General features: G+C 43.6%; 1 protein-coding gene across 1 annotated transcript in view; it reads right to left on the reverse strand.

Moving 5' to 3' along the window:
• LOC128685497 (cell adhesion molecule 2-like) overlaps positions 1–19,407 on the reverse strand; it is a gene marked incomplete at its 5' end in the record, with an annotated part of 292,428 nt that overhangs the window by 93,107 nt on the left and 179,914 nt on the right. The window contains one exon of the mRNA XM_070082735.1: positions 12,547–12,682. Coding sequence (XP_069938836.1) covers positions 12,547–12,682 — 136 coding nt within the window. The remainder of the gene's footprint in view (positions 1–12,546; positions 12,683–19,407) is intronic.

Raw genomic sequence — 19,407 nt, forward strand, 5'->3', positions numbered from 1 at the left:
GAAGGAAGGAATTATGAATTATGCTAAGGTCATATCAGTCTGCCAAGGAGGACCAAGGAGTGAAAGGGAAGATCAGCTGGTTGCAGATGGAGAGGGTGATAGGTCGAATGCTGAGGCACAACCAGGCTATCAAGAGCCACTGGAAAAATCAAGGGAGAAACTGACCACATACAGGCAGGATCCAGAGTCACAGAGGGTGAGGCAATGGGAGGAAGAAAGGGCAAAATCAGTGTTTATCCATGGGCTTCAGGAGAGAGAGGAAAGGACACACACTGAAAGGCAGCAGGAAGAAAGAAAGGAGATTGAGAAAATCATCACGGAAATAGGTGAAGAGATGGACGAGATTGTAAATTTTCAGAGAATAGGGGGGTACTCGAAGGGGAGAAACCGACCAATCAAGCTGATTCTCAGGACGGAAACAGTGCGGAACAGGATCCTCCAAGAGAAACCACGATTGAAATACTCGGAAGAGTACAAGAGGGTGTTCCTAGACAGAGACAGAACAAAATCAGAACGACAGCAGCTGAGGGAGAGGACAAAAAAGCGAAAGGAGCTAGGAAAAGAGACAAGGAGGGAACCAGCAGAGGTCAGTCAGAGCAGAACAGAACAGCAAGGGCAAGCACACACACAACTATTCTCAGAACCATACAACCTATCACACCATCCCAACACACACTACAATCCATACCCACAGCCTCCACCCAACACCGAGCTATAGAATCCCACAGTATGCCACCAGGTCTCCCACCCTCACAGGCCCCCCAAACCACAGTGTTGGAAAGGAAACTGAAGGTATGGTACACAAACGCTGATGGAATAACAAATAAGTGGGAGGAGTGGCATGAAAGAGTCAAAGAAGCATCACCGGACATCATAGCTCTCACAGAAACCAAGCTTACAGGTATGATAACAGATGCCATCTTTCCAACGGGATACCAAATCCTGAGGAAAGACAGAGGGAACAGGGGGGGGTGGAGGAGTGGCGTTGCTGATCAAAAATCGCTGGAATTTTGATGAGCTGGAGAGAGGAGACAGCGGAGAAGAAAGTGATTACATAGTGGGAACACTTCACTCTGGAGGTCCCAAGGTGGTAATAGCAGTGATGTATAACCCACCACAGAACAGCAGGAGGCCAAGGCAAGAGTACGACGAGAGCAATAGAGCGATGGTTGACACACTGGCTAGAGTGGCCAGAAGAGCTCATGCATGCAGGGCAAAGCTCCTGATCATGGGTGACTTTAACCACAAGGAGATCGATTGGGAGAACTTGGACCCACATGGGGGCCAAGATACATGGAGGGCTAAGATGATGGAGGTGGTACTGGAAAACTTCATGTGCCAACACGTAAGGGACACTACAAGAGAGAGAGGAGAGGATGAACCAGCAAGGCTGGACTTAGTATTCACCTTGAGTAGTGCAGATATCGAGGACATCACATATGAAAGACCCCTTGGGGCCAGTGACCATGTGGTTTTAAGCTTCGAATACACAGTAGAGCTACAAGTGGAGGGAGAAGCAGGAAGGCCAGGACGAATGAAGCCAAACTACAAGAAAGGGGACTACACAGGAATGAGGAACTACCTGAACGGGGTTCAGTGGGACAGAGAACTGGCAGGGAAGCCAGTTAATGAGATGATGGAATATGTAGCAACAAAATGCAAGGAGGCTGAGGAGAGGTTTGTACCCAAGGGTAACAGGATTAATGAAAAAGCCAGGATGAGCCCATGGTTTACCCAAAGGTGCAGGGAGGCAAAAACCAAGTGTGCTAGGGAATGGAAGAAATATAGAAGGCAAAGGACCCAGGAGAATAAGGAGAACAGTCGTAGAGCCAGAAACGAATATGCACAGATAAGAAGGGAGGCCCAAAGACAATATGAAAATGACATAGCAGCGAAAGCCAAATCTGACCCGAAACTGTTGTACAGCCACATCAGGAGGAAAACAACAGTCAAGGACCAGGTAATCAGGCTAAGGAAGGAAGGAGGAGAGACAACAAGAAATGACCGTGAAGTATGTGAAGAACTCAACAAGAGATTCAAAGAAGTGTTCACAGAGGAGACAGAAGGGACTCCAGAAAGACGGAGAGGTGGGGCACACCACCAAGTGCTGGACACAGTGCACACAACCGAGGAAGAAGTGAAGAGGCTTCTGAGTGAGCTAGATACCTCAAAGGCAATGGGGCCAGATAACATCTCCCCATGGGTATTGAGAGAGGGAGCAGAGGCGCTATGTGTACCCCTAACAACAATATTCAATACATCTATCGAAACAGGGAGATTGCCTGAGGCATGGAAGACAGCAAATGTAGTCCCAATCTTTAAAAAAGGAGACAGACATGAAGCATTAAACTACAGACCAGTGTCACTGACATGTATAGTATGCAAAATCATGGAGAAGATTATCAGGAGAAGAGTGGTGGAACACCTAGAAAGGAATGATCTCATCAACAGCAGCCAACATGGTTTCAGGGACGGGAAATCCTGTGTCACAAACCTACTGGAGTTCTATGACATGGTGACAGCAGTAAGACAAGAGAGAGAGGGGTGGGTGGATTGCATTTTCTTGGACTGCAAGAAGGCGTTTGACACAGTTCCACACAAGAGATTGGTGCAAAAACTGGAGGACCAAGCAGGGATAACAGGGAAGGCACTACAATGGATCAGGGAATACTTGTCAGGAAGACAGCAGCGAGTCATGGTACGTGGCGAGGTGTCAGAGTGGGCACCTGTGACCAGCGGGGTCCCGCAGGGGTCAGTCCTAGGACCAGTGCTGTTTCTGGTATTTGTGAACGACATGACGGAAGGAATAGACTCTGAGGTGTCCCTGTTTGCAGATGACGTGAAGTTGATGAGAAGAATTCACTCGATCGAAGACCAGGCAGAACTACAAAGGGATCTGGACAGGCTGCAGACCTGGTCCAGCAATTGGCTCCTGGAGTTCAATCCCACCAAGTGCAAAGTCATGAAGATTGGGGAAGGGCAAAGAAGGCCGCAGACGGAGTACAGTCTAGGGGGTCAGAGACTACAAACCTCACTCAAGGAAAAAGATCTTGGGGTGAGTATAACACCAGGCACATCTCCTGAAGCGCACATCAACCAAATAACTGCTGCAGCATATGGGCGCCTAGCAAACCTCAGAACAGCATTCCGACATCTTAATAAGGAATCATTCAGGACCCTGTACACCGTGTATGTTAGGCCCATATTGGAGTATGCGGCACCAGTTTGGAACCCACACCTAGCCAAGCACGTGAAGAAACTAGAGAAAGTGCAAAGGTTTGCAACAAGACTAGTCCCAGAGCTAAGAGGTATGTCCTACGAGGAGAGGTTAAGGGAAATCAACCTGACGACACTGGAGGACAGGAGAGATAGGGGGGACATGATAACGACATACAAAATACTGAGAGGAATTGACAAGGTGGACAAAGACAGGATGTTCCAGAGATTGGACACAGTAACAAGGGGACACAGTTGGAAGCTGAAGACACAGATGAATCACAGGGATGTTAGGAAGTATTTCTTCAGCCACAGAGTAGTCAGTAAGTGGAATAGTTTGGGAAGCGATGTAGTGGAGGCAGGATCCATACATAGCTTTAAGCAGAGGTATGATAAAGCTCACGGCTCAGGGAGAGTGACCTAGTAGCGATCAGTGAAGAGGCGGGGCCAGGAGCTCGGACTCGACCCCCGCAACCTCAACTAGGTGAGTACAGGACATGAGAGATAAGGGGGATATGATAACGACATACATATGCATTGGACTGTACACTGACATTCACTTATCTAAGAGAAGAATGCCAGCTGCTCTAAGCTACATCAATCACCAGTTAAGAGCTATATCAGCTTGAAGAAACCAATGGCAAATAACATTTGCACCTGAGAAAACACAAATGATGATGGTCTCTAGGTACCATGATGCTAATGCCGGTGCAGAAGTAAGTATGAATGGGAGGGTGTTGGTACCTGGGTGAAATCTGACCCCAAACTGACCATGAAAAACCACGTTGAAAATCTTGCAAACAAGGCAGCCAGGAAGCTTACAGCACTTCGGCGTATCTCGCATCTTCTTGACAGCAGGGGTTGCAAGATTCTGTATAAGGCTCAAGCACGCTCACAGCCTGAGTATGCTCCACTTTCTTGGTTTGCCTGCTACCCCTCCCTCCCATCTCTCCCTCTCATCTGCCACTGCTTGACAGAGTAGAGAACAGAGCAACACGTCTCATCTCTCGCCTGGACCCATTTCAGCAGAGCCTTCAACACAGGAGGGATGTGGGTGACCTTACTGTTATGTACAAGGCCAATATTGTCAAAGTACCAAACTTGGATCCACTTCGAGGACAGCGTGAAGTAAGCTTCTATACCAAAAGACAGGTAGAAAGCATGGAACTTCACTCTGGCTGTACCCTTCTGCAGAACGTCAGTTCATCTGGGATCATTTATCCCCAGGATGACACGAGTCTGGAACACATTCGTACAGCACTATAATGTCAACGAGATAAAGTCAGTTGATCAAATGAAAATGTTGGTCCACAGATGGCTCCAGCTTCACCCTGTTCCCTACTTGTATGTTTCATAACAGTAAAAATACTTGTATGTATCATAACAATAAAAATTTTTTCAAATGAGCTGATGTAGGTAACAGCTCTTAGCTTGTCAATAAAGCTAGGAATCCTTAACCTGTAAATAGCTTGTCAATAAAGCTAGGGATCCGTAACCTAACCTAACCTAAGTGTGTTCCAGAGATGGGACACAGCAACAAGAGGTCACCGTTGGAAGTTGAAATCTCAAATGAATCACAGGGATGTTAGGAAGTTTTTCTTCAGTCACAGAGTTGTCAGGAAGTGGAATAGTATGGGAAGTGATATAGTGGGGGCAGGATCCATACATAGCTTTAAGAAGAGGTATGATAAAGCTCATGGAACAGGAAGAGTGACCTAGTAGCGACCAGTGAAGAGGCGGGGGCCAAAAACTGTGACTCGACCCATGTACCCACAACTACGTGAGTACACACACACACACCCACACGCACACACACACTCTCACACACACACACACACACACACACACACACACACACACACACACACACACACACACACACACACACACACACACACACAAGAGTGGTGGAATAAGAAAGGAATAAGATTATTTGCGGCAACCAGCACGGTTTCAGGAAAAGGAAATCCTGTTTCACAAACCTACTGAAGTTTTACGACAGAAAACAAGAGACAGGGGGGTGGGTAGATTGCATTTTCTTGGATTGTAAGAAGGTTTTTGACACAGTTCCACACAAGAGATTAGTGTAGAAGCTGGAGGATCAGGCAGGTATAGCAGAGAAGGCACTGCATTGGATCAGAGAATACCAGACGGGAAGGCAGCAGCGAGCCATGGTTCTTGGTGAGGTGTCAGAGTGGGCGCCTGTATCGATCGGGGCTCCACAAGGGTCAGTCCTAGGACCAGTGCTGTTTCTGGTGTATATGAATGATATGACGGAAGGAATAGACTCAGAAGTGCCCCTGTCTTGCAGTCAAGACAGGACTCGCAGCAATGGCTTCAAGTTGGAAAAGTTCTGATTCAGGAAGGATATAGGAAAGCACTGGTTTGGCAATAGAATTGTGGATGAGTAGAACAGGCTCCCGAGTACAATTATTGAGGCTAAAAAGTTGTGTATTTTTAAAAATAGGTTAGATAAATACATGAGTGGGTGTGGGTGGGTGTGAGTTGGACCTGACTAGCTTGTGCTGCTGGGTCTGGTACAGTGCTCCATCCTTTAATGGGGATGACCAGACTGGGTGGGTCATTGGGATAATCCGGGGGGTGGGTCATTGGTCTAATCCGGGGGGGGGGACATGGACCTGCTCCGCATGGGTCAGTAGGCCTGTTGCAGTGTTCCTTCTTTCTTATGTTCTTATGTTCTAATGAGGAGAATTCAATAGAAAGATCAGGCAAAAACCACAAAGGAATCTGGACAGACTGCAGGCCTGGTCTAGCAACTGGCTCCTGGAGTTCAACCCCCCAAGCGGAAAATCATGAAGATTGGGGATGGGTAAAAAGACCGCAGAGTACAGTCTACGGGGCCAAAGACTGCAAACCTCACTCATGGAAAAGGATCTTGGGGTGATTATAATACATAGCATATCTCCTGAGGCGCACATCAATAACTGATGCAGCATAACGGGGCCTAGCAAACTTAAGAACAGCATTCCGACATCTTAATAAGGAATCGTTGAGGACCCTGTACACTGTGTATGTTAGGCCCATATTGGAGTATGCGGCACCAGTTTGGAACCCACACCTAGCCAAGCACGTAAGGAAACTAGAGAAAGTGCAAAAGTTTGCAACAAGACTAGTTCCGGAGTTAAGGGGCATGTCTTACGAAGAGAGGTTAAGGGAAATCGACCTGACGGCACTGGAGGACAGGAGAGATAGGGAGGATGTGATAACGACATATAAAATACTGAGAGAAACCGACAAAGCGGACAGAGACAGAATATTCTAGAGATGGAACACAGCAACAAGGGGGTCACAGTTGGAAGTTGAAGACTCAGATGAATCACAGGGATGTTAGGAAGTATTTCTTCAGCCACAGAGTTGTCAGGAAGTGGAATAGTCTGAGAAGTGATGTAGTGGAGGCAGGATCCATACATAGCTTTAAGAAGAGGTATGATGAAGCTCATGGAGCAGGAAGAGTAGCCTAGTACCGGCCAGTGAGGAGGCGTGGCCAGGAGCTGTGACTCGACCTCTCAACCACAACTAGGTGAGTACATGCACACACATACACCTGCCACCGAAATTCAGCCCACACCTACCGCCTATGACTTGCAGGAAGCAGCTGCCTCTGGGTCAAATATTTTTTTACCCTCCCTTTTTGGGGGGAGGGGGAGACTGTGAGCCGAAACATATAACTCGTGGCAAAGCAAATAAAGAGCAAAGTTGAGACCTGCAAAGTTGCAGTGACGGAGGAGAGTTGAACCCAGTTGCGAAAAGTGTGCCCATGAATCTTTCTGGCTTTTCAGTTATCGATAGAAATGATGAGAGAAAGAGAGAGAGAGAAAGAGAAAGAGACAGAGAGTCAGGGAGAGAGAGAGAGAGACCTGTCTCATACTTAAACGTCTCTCAGTCACTGGTGTAAAGCTGACGGATAATCATTAGATGCTGGAAGACAGAATCTCGCTCTCTCTCTCTCTCTCTCTCTCTCTCTCTCTCTCTCTCTCTCTCTCTCTCTCTCTCTCTCTCTCTCTCTCTCTCTCTCTCTCTCTCTCCTATATAAATCAAGCGAAGGTTACGAGCCCAGGATGATGTTGATATCTATATCAGGGAGTTCCGAGATCACTTGTGTAATCAAGGTGTGTGAGTAAACATGCGTATACGCAATGAATCCCATTTCAGAGATTTTCGGTACGAACGAACAACTGAAGGGATTGCTAGCATAAAATGCAAGGGCATTCCGCTAAAAGAGTCTCAAACCTAGTAATTAAACTGGTAAATAAACTCTATTTGAGAACACTCCGGCTATAAATCTAAAGAGGTGGATTATAATTTTATCCAGGAAGTATACTGGTGCCTAGATTACTAGGAGTTTCTTTATATTTAAAGAGGTAGCTGCTAGTGTTCACCTAGCAGTAGATTCCTAGTAGTGAGCACGGGATCGCGTCCCAGTAGCGACGCCCTCGGACAAGAGCTCAGTAGAGAAAAGACTTCGTAATTCACTGGGGGCTCGAAGTGGTAACTTGTAAAATAGACTGCGTGTGTATTCCGAAAGACATAAAAGTGTGAATAACAATGAATGATTTATGAAACCTTTCCCGGGGGTGTAAAGACCTTCCCCAGGGGTGTAAAGACCTTCCCCAGGGGTGTTAAGACCTTCCCCGGGGGTGTAAAGACTGAAACAGAGACTCTGTTGTTTGATAGTGAAGGCGTGCGGGTGAAGAAAGGACCACAGGTGTAAAATACCTTTGGTGTATCCGAGATTACAGACTGCTGGACAACTGATTTATGTCCAGACACCTGGTTTATGTCCGGACACCTGGTTTATGTCCGGACACCTGGTTTATATGTCAGTAAAGCTCTTGACGTGGCACACACACACACTGATCGATACATTCAGCTACTGAACGATGTATTTTGATTAGGTTTAAGACATTGACAATCTGACTTCAGCTTAAAGTACATGACATGTTCTTGAGAAGTGAAAGTGAGTGAAATGTCTTAGAGCTTTCGTGGGTTGAGGGAAGGAGGAAGAGGGGAAAGTGGGGTGAAAGTTAAAAACATAAGAACATAAGAAAGGAGGAACACTGCAGGAGGCCTGTTGGCCCATACTAGGCAGGTCCTTTACAATTCATCCCACTAACAAAACATTTGCCCAACCCAATTTTCAATGCCACCCAAGAAATAAGCTCTGATGTGAAAGTCCCACTCAAATCCAACCCCTCCCACTCATGTACTTATCCAACCTAAATTTGAAACTACCCAAAGTCCCAGCCTCAATAACCCAACTAGGTAGACTGTTCCACTCATCAACTACCCTATTTCCAAACCAATACTTTCCTATGTCCTTTCTAAATCTAAACTTATCTAATTTAAATCCATTACTGCGGGTTCTCTCTTGGAGAGACATCCTCAAGACCTTATTAATATCCCCTTTATTAATACCTATCTTCCACTTATACACTTCGATCAGGTCTCCCCTCATTCTTCGTCTAACAAGTGAATGTAACTTAAGAGTCTTCAATCTTTCTTCATAAGGAAGATTTCTAATGCTATGTATTAATTTAGTCATCCTACGCTGAATGTTTTCTAACGAATTTATGTCCATTTTGTAATACGGAGACCAGAACTGAGCTGCATAATCTAGGTGAGGCCTTACTAATGATGTATAAAGCTGCAGTATGACCTCTGGACTTCTGTTGCTTACACTTCTTGATATAAATCCCAGTAATCTATTTGCCTTATTACGTACGCTTAGGCATTGCTGTCTTGGTTTAAGGTTGCTGCTCACCATAACCCCCAAGTCCTTTTCGCAATCTGTATGGCTAAGTTCTACATCATTTAACTTATAAGTACTAGGGTTATGGACACTTCCAAGCTTCAGAACCTTGCATTTATCTACATTGAACTGCATCTGCCACTTTTGTGACCAAGAATAGAGTTTGTTTAAATCCTCCTGAAGTTCCATAACATCTACGTTTGAATCAATTATCCTACCTATCTTTGTGTCATCGGCGAATTTGCTCATATTACTAGTAATTCCCTCATCAAGATCATTGATATATATTATAAACAACTGTGAAACGCCACTTGTTACAGATCCCCACTCGGATTTAACCCCATTTATGGACACTCTCTGCTTCCTGTCAGTGAGCCATGACTCGATCCACGAGAGCACTTTTCCCCCAATGCCATGAGCTGCCACTTTCTTTAACAGTCTATGGTGCGGAACTCTATCAAAAGCCTTACTAAAATCTAAGTAAATAATATCAAATTCTTTATCGTGGTCAACAGCCTCAAAAGCTTTACTGAAGAAAGTTAATAAATTAGTTAGACAAGACCGGCCTCTTGTGAATCCATGCTGAGTATCATTAATCAAGCTATGCTTATCGAGATGGCTTCTTATAATCTCAGCTATAATTGACTCTAGTAATTTGCCTACAATTGAGGTCAGGCTTATTGGGCGGTAATTTGATGGTAACGACTTGTCCCCTGTTTTAAAAATAGGAATTACATTAGCCATCTTCCACATATCAGACACTACACCTGTTTGAAGAGATAAATTAAAAATATTAGTTAATGGTTCACAGAGTTCCATTTTGCATTCCTTAAGAACCCTTGAAAAAACCTCATCAGGACCCGGCGACTTATTTTGCTTCAGTCTGTCTATCTGCTTCACAACCATTTCACTAGTGACTGTGATGTTACATAATTTATCTTCTTCTAGCCCACTATAAAAATTAATTACTGGAATATTGTTAGTGTCTTCCTGTGTAAAAACTGAGAGAAAATAATTATTAAAAATCGAGCACATTTCATTCTCTTTGTCAGTAAGGTGCCCATAGTTATTTTTAAGGGGACCTATCTTATCTCTAACTTTTGTTCTATATACCTGGAAAAAACTTTTTGGGTTAGTTTTAGAATCCCTAGCAACTTTAATTTCATAGTCCCTTTTAGCTTTTCTTATCCCCTTTTTAATGTCCCTCTTAATGTCAATATACTGATTCATAAGATGACCCTCACCTCTTTTGATACGCCTATAAATTCCTTTCTTATGCCCTAGTAGATATTTGAGCTTATTATTCATCCATTTTGGGTCATTTCTATTTGATCTAATTTCTTTATATGGGATAAACGCTCTTTGAGCAGCATGTATAGTGCTCAGAAAACTGTCATATTGATAGCTCACTTCGTTACCCCAGTCAACAGATGATAAGTGTTCTCTAAGCCCATCGTAATCTGCTAAGCGAAAATCTGGGACTGTTACTGAGTTATCGCTACTATCGTACTTCCATTCAATGCTAAATGTAATTGATTTGTGGTCGCTAGCACCCAGTTCCTCTGAAATTTCTAAATTATTAACAAGGGATGCATTGTTTGCCAGAACTAAGTCAAGCAGGTTATTTCCCCTTGTAGGTTCTGTCACAAACTGCTTCAAAAAACAATCCTGAACTACTTCTAAGAAGTCGTATGATTCTAAATTCCCAGTCAAGAAATTCCAATCAATATGACTAAAGTTAAAGTCTCCTAGAATTACTACATCATCGTGCCTTGTGGCCTTAACAATTTCCTCCCATAGTAGTCTCCCTTGGTCCCTATCTAAGTTTGGGGGACGGTATATCACTCCTAAAATCAGTTTTTCATGCCCCTCTTAAAATTCTATCCAAACAGACTCTGTATGTGTTACTTCAGACTTAATACCCGTTTTTATGCAACAGTTCAAGCGATCTCGGACATACAATGCCACCCCACCCCCCTTCCCGATACTTCTATCTACTTGGAACAATTTAAAACCCTGAATATGACATTCCGCAGGCATGTCCCGACTTTTTGAATTAAACCACGTCTCAGTTAAGGCAAATACATCAATGTTACCTGCACTAGCAACTAATCTCAACTCGTCCATCTTATTCCTAGCACTACGGCAATTAGCATAATAAACATTGAAAGACTCTCCTTTCTCTTTACCCTTCCTGCTCATTTCTGTTTTTCTACTAAACCTATTACTGTCCTTATCACCCAAGTCCCTGGCTTTTCAATATCTACCTCGTTCTGCTTATTACTAGTTCCCCTAGAACTCGTAATATTACTACACTGGGACTTCACTGTTTTCCTGCCAAAACCCATACCACTAACTATTCCTAGTTTAAAGTTCTAACTGCTCCCTCCACTGCAGTTGCCAGTGCTACCACCCCAGACCTAGATAAGTGAACCCCAGAGAAAGAGGGATAGAGGGGTAAAGCGGAGAAAGGGGAAAGAGAAGGCACTCAAGAAAAATAGAGAAAGTGGCTACGGTAGAGTTATTACAGAGAATGGGCGATATACCTTAGAGAAAGGGGGGAAAAGGGGAGATAGAAAAATAGAGGCCGATACTGTCAAAGTACCACACTTGGTTCCACTCCGAGGACAGAAAGAAGTGAGCTTCTACACCACAAGACGGGTAGCAAGCAGCAACTTCAACCTGTCTGTAACTTGTCCAGAACATCACTTCATCTGAGATCAAAATTTATTCCCAGGATGACTCGAGTCTGGAACATGTTCGTACAGCATTATGATGTCAACGAGATAAAGTCAGTTGATCTAATGAAAATGCTGGCCCACAGATGGCTCCAACTCCATCCTGTTCCCTGCTTGTATATCTCATAATAATAAAAAGACTTTTAAATGAGCTGATGTAGGTAACAGCTCTTAGCTTCTAAATAAAGTTAGGAATCCTTAACCTTGTAAAACCCTGTTTAAAAAAGGAAGAAAGAGAGAGAGAGATAGTCACTTTAACGAGGCCCAGTATACTTTAGAGAAAGGGCAAAGGTGGATCATAAACCAATCAACGTCAAGGGAAAAAAGAGCAAAGCCTATCTGTGAACACTGCGGGCAGCAATGAATACTGAGGGCAGCAGCACTGAACACAGGAGGCAGTAGGACTGAACACGACGGACAGAAGCAGTGAACACAGCAGTTGGCAGCAATGAACACGACAGGCAGCAGCAGTGTACACGCTAGGAGGCATTTGCATCACTGAACCCAGTGATGATGAACTTTTCGGAACACGAGTCTTTGTTCACGATGTTACAGACATTGACACAGGAATGTAAGACTAATACCACAGGTGGTAAACACACGGCAGGTATGAAACACAGATATGTAATAAATAATAATAATAATAATAATAATAATAATAATAATAATAATAATAATAATAATAATAATAATAATAATCATAATAATAATAACAATAATAATAACAGCAACAACAACAATAACAATAATAATAACAGCAACAACAATAATAAAAATAATAACCGAAATAGCAATGATAATAATAACAATAATAATACTGACGGACAACTAGCAGTTCTCCTGAGCCAGAGTCAGTGTGGAATGAGGGAGATTCAGCTGACACTTCACACTTGTACTTCCCTGAAGTCTTGAGCGACACTTCCTTCAGCGTCACCTTCCGGTCACTACTCTTGCCCATCTGTAGGAGAGGGAGAGACGAGGAATTTAGTTCAGACACCTTGTTCACCTAGTTAGTGTGGGCAAGAGCGAGAGAGAGAGAGTGAGAGAGAGAGAGAGAGGAAGGAGGGTGAAGACGTGTCACAGTGTGCTCCACAAACTTTCTTAATATTACTTAAATACGAGGGTTGGTGAGAATAAAAACTGTTCATTGACGAAGTACTACCTACAACACATTAGTACAAGTAAGCCAACTCTTCCACTGAAGTGAATATAAGCAATATCAGTGATATTTAAGTGTGGTATGGTGATGATATGGTGTGAGTGAGGGGACAGCGGCAGGCCTGGGAGTGACGTCACTATTGCCTTCACAGTGAGCATCTAATAATATTATATGTGTTTTGTGCTATGTACTAGCATCTGGTGCTTTATAACAATATGACTGGTACAATGCAACATAGTGATTTGTGTAACATCTTCCTTTAGTGGAAAAGTGGATAGCATAAATAGTGTTTATTAAGTGATAGTGAGAAGGCAACACTTCCAGCTCGTCGGCCACTGCCTGCCCTCACTACCCACCCCATTATAAACACCCCCACCCACGATACCCCATCCCACCCACGATACCCCATCCCACCCACGATACCCCATCCCACCCACGATACCACCACCCACTCTCTCTCCCTCCTGTGAACTTCATTGCAAACCTACATGCATTCTCTGGGATGACTTCACATCGCAAAATAGTAAGAATATCTATGCTATCTGCCTATTGTCCCAGTAGTTACTGCAGTGTTTGTGGGTATACCACAAGGGATAAAATTCTTCTTAGATGTAAGGAACCTACTTGTTCCAACTACTGCCACACAGATTGCATTCCAGAAGAAGAATTTTGTTGCAGCCAGGTTGAAAATTTCAGAAAATTGAAGGATATCCATAATCCTGTGATATATGTGGATACAAGCCTGGAGCTACAGGAGGAAGGTTCAGAAGTCCTACCTCAGGGACTTCTGTCCAAAGATCAAGACTGCCCTCTTGGGCTGGGTTGTAAAGTTGTAGCTAAGATAATCCATCACAGGGAAGCACTTTATGAGCTCCTCAAATCATTAGATAACCTCCAAGCTATTGCAGAAGGCCAGTGCAAGCCTGCATCAAGTGACGTAAGCTGCTCAGCTGATGGTGACACTAGTGACAAAGACTGGAAGTCCCACACTGAGCTTAACTCAGGGGTAAATAATTGGTGGAATTCTGTCATCGTTAAGGTCCCACAGACAGACAGAGTTCAACACTACCTTTGGGAATTCTAACACAATTCCTCTGACCACCATAGAGGAAACAAATCCTCTTCCCAGCAACGAAGCAAGCCTTGGATCTGTTAATTCTCCTACACCTGACATCTCTGCTTCAGCCACTGCCAGTCCACTTGACAGTGCACATACCATCTCTGATCCTACACCTGTCAGCACACGTACCGACACTATTCCAGAATCTGGTAGCAGTGCTTCATCAGCAAGTTCCGAGTCAGAAGTTTCTCCACCAGAGATTGGTGCAGTTAATACTCAGGGAACTATCACTTCACCTGATCACCTACTGCGCCAAAGTACGAACAGCAGGGACACATCTGTCAGAACTGGTAGAGGACTGGGCAGAGGACGTCGAAGAGGACGTGGAGGAGGAAGACATCTACAGCCGTCTCACCCTCCACTAACACAGTTCCAGCGGCAGACCCTGAGGACAAATCTGCAAAACACAGGAGGTGCAACAAATCATAGTCCACCCTCCCAGGCACCTAGGCTGTGCTCTCGCTGTCACCGGAAGGGGCACACCGCCAACAACTGCCTGCGAGATACCAGGTGCAATTACTGCTACAAGAAAGGATATCAGGAGGACCAGTGTCGGAAGAAAAAGGAACTTGACAGACAGGACCACCTGTTTAGAGACCTGTTCTCAGAACAAACCAGCAGGATCTCTGAATTGGTGAACACTCTCACACGTCACCCACTCAGCTACTCCTATCCCAGCAGAGCAGGTGGTATTGTGCCTTATACAAGACCACAGACCTACATCCCTGCAGCTGCCTCAGTACCCTACCTCTCTCAAGGGCAGGCACCTTACATGCCCTACACACCCACCACCTCAAGCTGACCACATCATGAGGAGCCAGTCTATCAGCATCCTGTCGGCCAACATTAGAGGTTTCATTACTAATGTTGGAGAGCTCACACATAGTTTTGTGAACACTCGACGTCCCGACATGATAGCTGTTGTTGAAACATTTTTGGATGACAGGACTCCAGAAAATTTTGCAAGAATTGCTGACTACACCTCATGGATGAGAAGAGACAGGCAAGGGCAAGGAGGAGGTGTTGCTGTGTGTTTCTCTAAAAGTGTTCATGCCCGGCACATTGATGTTGCCACCCCTACACATCTTGAAATGATGTTTTTCAAGCTATGCATAAACACTAGTACCTCTGTACTAGCATGTGCAATGTACAGACCTCAGTGGCAGCATGCAGACCCCATCAACTTTCTAATGGAAAATATTGACTCCCTTCTGCTACAACACAACTGTCAACATATCATAATTGTTGGTGACCTCAACCAGCACCTTATACAGAGGGACTTTGATGACCTTCTTGCAGTATTTGACATGAGAAACTTTGTTGATTTCCCTACTCACATCTCTGGCTCCTCCCTTGACCCAGTAGTGAGTGATCTGGCAGAAGGCATAGTCACTTGTCAACCCCTCGGCTACGTTGGATCGTCTGACCACAAGGCAGTTTTTACGATACTTAAGATCCCAACAGAACGAGGTGCGGAGTCCACACGCACAACCGGCTATGGGAAAGAGGTAATTGGCCAGCCCTTTGCTCTGAGCTCGCCACGACCGATTGGAATGCTCTTCTCCAAGGGGATGTTGACAACCAAGTGAAAGCTTTCACTGGGCACATCCTTAATCTACAACAAGAACACATTCCTCACCGGCAATACGTGACAAAGCCTACAGATCAGCCCTGGTTTGGCTTTCGTTGTAGAGAGGCTGCTACTGCTAAGTACAAGGCATGGCGAAGGTATAAGAGACATCCTACCACCTATAACAGGAACTTGCACAGGCAATCCTGTAGGCATATGGGTGACGTTCAAAAGTGGGCCATTGCTAAATGGGAGGTAGACACTAAAAGAAAGCTAGCATCAGGTAGGGTAGGCTCCAAAACCTGGTGGTCCTTGGTCAAGGACAGACAAGGTTACCTGCCTGATGAACTCATTCCACCTCTAAATCGACAGGGTGGGACCATCTCTACTAGTAGTCAAGAGAAGGCAGACCTCTTTGCTGAACACTTTGCTGCCAAAATGCAAGTTCCTGATCCAGCAAGGGACCCTCCTTGGCTAGCTGCAAGAACTGTGTCAAAACTGTTAGTGGTTACAATAAGGCATGAGGAGGTGCATTTCCTTCTTAAATCGCTTGACCAAGAAAAGGCTGTGGGCCCAGACAAGTTGAGCCCAAGATTGCTGAGAAGATGTGCAAACCAGTTAGCAGCACCTCTAACTCGCATCTTTCAGCACTGCCTAGTACAGTGTAAATGGCCCTCTCTATGGAAAGAGGCAAATGTAGTCCCTGTTCACAAAAAGAAGAGCAGAGCAGAAATCAGCAACTACAGACCAGTGTCACTCCTGCCAATCACTGGTAAGATCCTGAGACAATAATCTCAAGACAAATGACAGAGTTTTTTGACTACCACTCACTACTTTGTGATCGTCAATGTGGCTTCAGGAAAGGTTACTCTGCTGCTGATCTGTTGTTAAACCTCTCCACTAAGTGGCACCAGTCACTGGATGAATCCAAAGTCAGCTGTGTGGTAGCACTGGACATTGCTGGCGCTTTCGACCGGGTGTGGCAAAAGGGCCTCTTAGCAAAACTTCAAGCACTGGGAATTGCAGGCTCTACGTTATATCTCCTCAGTGATTACCTTCATGGTAGATCTCTAAGTGTAGTTCTCAATGGAATGGAATCAGCAAGACATCCTATTGGAGCAAGTGTTCAACAAGGAAGCGTACTGGGATCATTGTTATGGAATGTCTACTTCAACGACCTTCTTCATCTCATCCCAGAATCCCATGCATATGCATACGACTGTACACTGACATTCACTTATCCAAGAGAAGAAATGCCAGCTTCTCTAAGCTACATCAATCACCAGCTGAGAGCTATATCAGCTTGGGGAAATAGATGGCAAGTAACATTTGCACCTGAGAAAATGCAAATGATGATCTTCTCTAGGCACCATGATGGTAATGCTGGTGCAGCAGTAAGAATGAATGGGAGGGTGTTGGTACTTGGAGAAGAAGTTGATATCCTTGGAGTGAAATTTGACTCCACACTAACCATGAGGAACCATGTTGTAAATCTTGCAAACAAGGCAGCCAGGAAGCTTACAGCACTTTGCCGTATCTCGCATCTGCTTGACAGTAGGGGTTGCAATATTCTGTACGAGGCACACCTTGATTATGCTCCACTTTCTTGGTTTGCTTGCCCCTCCCCTCTCATCTGCGACTGCTTGACGGAGTGGAGAACAGAGCAAGACGTCTCATCTCTCGCCTGGACCCATCCTGGATAAATCTGTCATTTCAGCAGAGCCTTCAACATAGGAAGGATGTGGGTGGCCTTACTGTTATGTACAAGGCCAATATTGTCAAAGTACCACACTTGGATCCACTTCGAGGACAGCGTGAAACAAGCTTTTATGCCACAAGACGGGCAGAAAGCAGCAACTTCACTCTGGCTGTACCCTTCTCCAGAACATCACTCCATCTGAGGTCATATATACCCAGGATGACTCGAGTATGGAACACATTCGTAGAGCATAATGATGTCAACGAGATAAAGTCAGTTGATCAAAAGAAAATGCTGGCCCACAGATGGCTCCAACTTCATCCTGTTCCCTACTTGTATGTCTCATAACAATAAAATTGCTTTCAAATGAGCTGATGTAGGTAACAGCTCTTAGCTTGTCAATAAAGTTAGGAATCTTTAACCTGTAAATAGCTTGTCAATAAAGCTAGGGATCCTTAACCTTGTCAAACCCTGTGTAAAAAAGAGAGAGAGAGAGAGTGAGAGAGAGGACTTCAACAATTGACAGTATAAACACCAGAATATCTACACCTGGCCAACGGGTATTATATATATATATATATATATATATATATATATATATATATATATATATATATATATATATATATATATATATATATATATACATATATATATATATATATATATATATATATATATATATATATATATATATATATATATATATATATATACATATATATATATATATATATATATATATATATATATATATATATATATATATATATATATATATATATATATATACACATATATATATATATATATATATATATATATATATATATATATATGATTTAGAAAGACACGTAAGCAAACACTATAACATATTTATTAGAAAACATTTCGGTCCTGGGACCTTGATCAAGGTCCCAGGACCGAAACGTTTTCTAATAAATATGTTATAGTGTTTGCTTACGTGTCTTTCTAAACCAACTTGTCGGTATTTATTACCAAGGTTTATACCATATATATATATATATATATATATATATATATATATATATATATATATATATATATATATATATATATATATATATATATATCGTGTCAAATAGGTAAAAATTGGTCAGTTAGCAAGAACTCATTTAAAATTAAGTATTTTCTAAAATTTACTCTTATACATTTAAAGATATATCTTTTTCATTTATGTTAATATAAAAATTAATGATTTTGTACAAAAAGAACCTTAAAAACTTATCTATCTTTATTATAACAAGCGCAATTTAATTTAACCTAATCCAACTAGAGAGAGAGAGAGAGAGAGAGAGAGAGAGAGAGAGAGAGAGAGAGAGAGAGAGAGAGAGAGAGAGAGAGAGAGAGAAAGAAAGAGAGAGAGAAAGAGAGAGAGAAAGAGTCAGCTGTGTGGTAGCACTGGACATTGTTGGCGCTTTGGACCGGGTGTGGCACCAGGGCCTCTTTGCAAAACTTCAAGCACTGGGAATTGCAAGCTCTACGTTATGTCTCATCAGTGATTACCTTCATGGTAGATCTCTAAGTGTAGTTCTCAATGGAACGGAATCAGCAAGATATCCTATTGGGGCAAGTGTTCCACAAGGAAGCGTACTGGGATCATTGTTATGGAATGTCTACTTCAACGACCTTCTTCATCTCATCACAGAATCACATGCATATGCATACGACTGTACACTGACATTCACTTATCCAAGAGAAGAAATGCCAGCTTCTCTAAGCTACATCAATCACCAGCTGAGAGCTATATCAGCTTGGGGAAATAGATGGCAAGTAACATTTGCACCTGAGAAAATGCAAATGATGATCGTCTCTAGGCACCATGATGGTAATGCTGGTGCAGTAGTAAGGATGAATGGGAGGGTGTTGGTACCTGGAGAAGAAGTTGATATCCTTGGGGTGAAATTTGACTCCACACTAACCATGAAGAATCATGTTGTAAATCTTGCAAACAAGGCAGCCAGGAAACTTACAGCACTTTGCCGTATCTCTCATCTGCTTGACAGTAGGGGTTGCAAGATTCTGTACGAGGCACAAGTATGCTCGCACCTTGATTATGCTCCACTTTCTTGGTTTGCTTGCCCCCCCCCCCCTCTCATCTGCGACTGCTTGAC

Source organism: Cherax quadricarinatus, chromosome 8, assembly GCF_038502225.1.
Source record: "Cherax quadricarinatus isolate ZL_2023a chromosome 8, ASM3850222v1, whole genome shotgun sequence".
Taxonomy (NCBI): Eukaryota; Metazoa; Arthropoda; class Malacostraca; order Decapoda; family Parastacidae; genus Cherax; species Cherax quadricarinatus.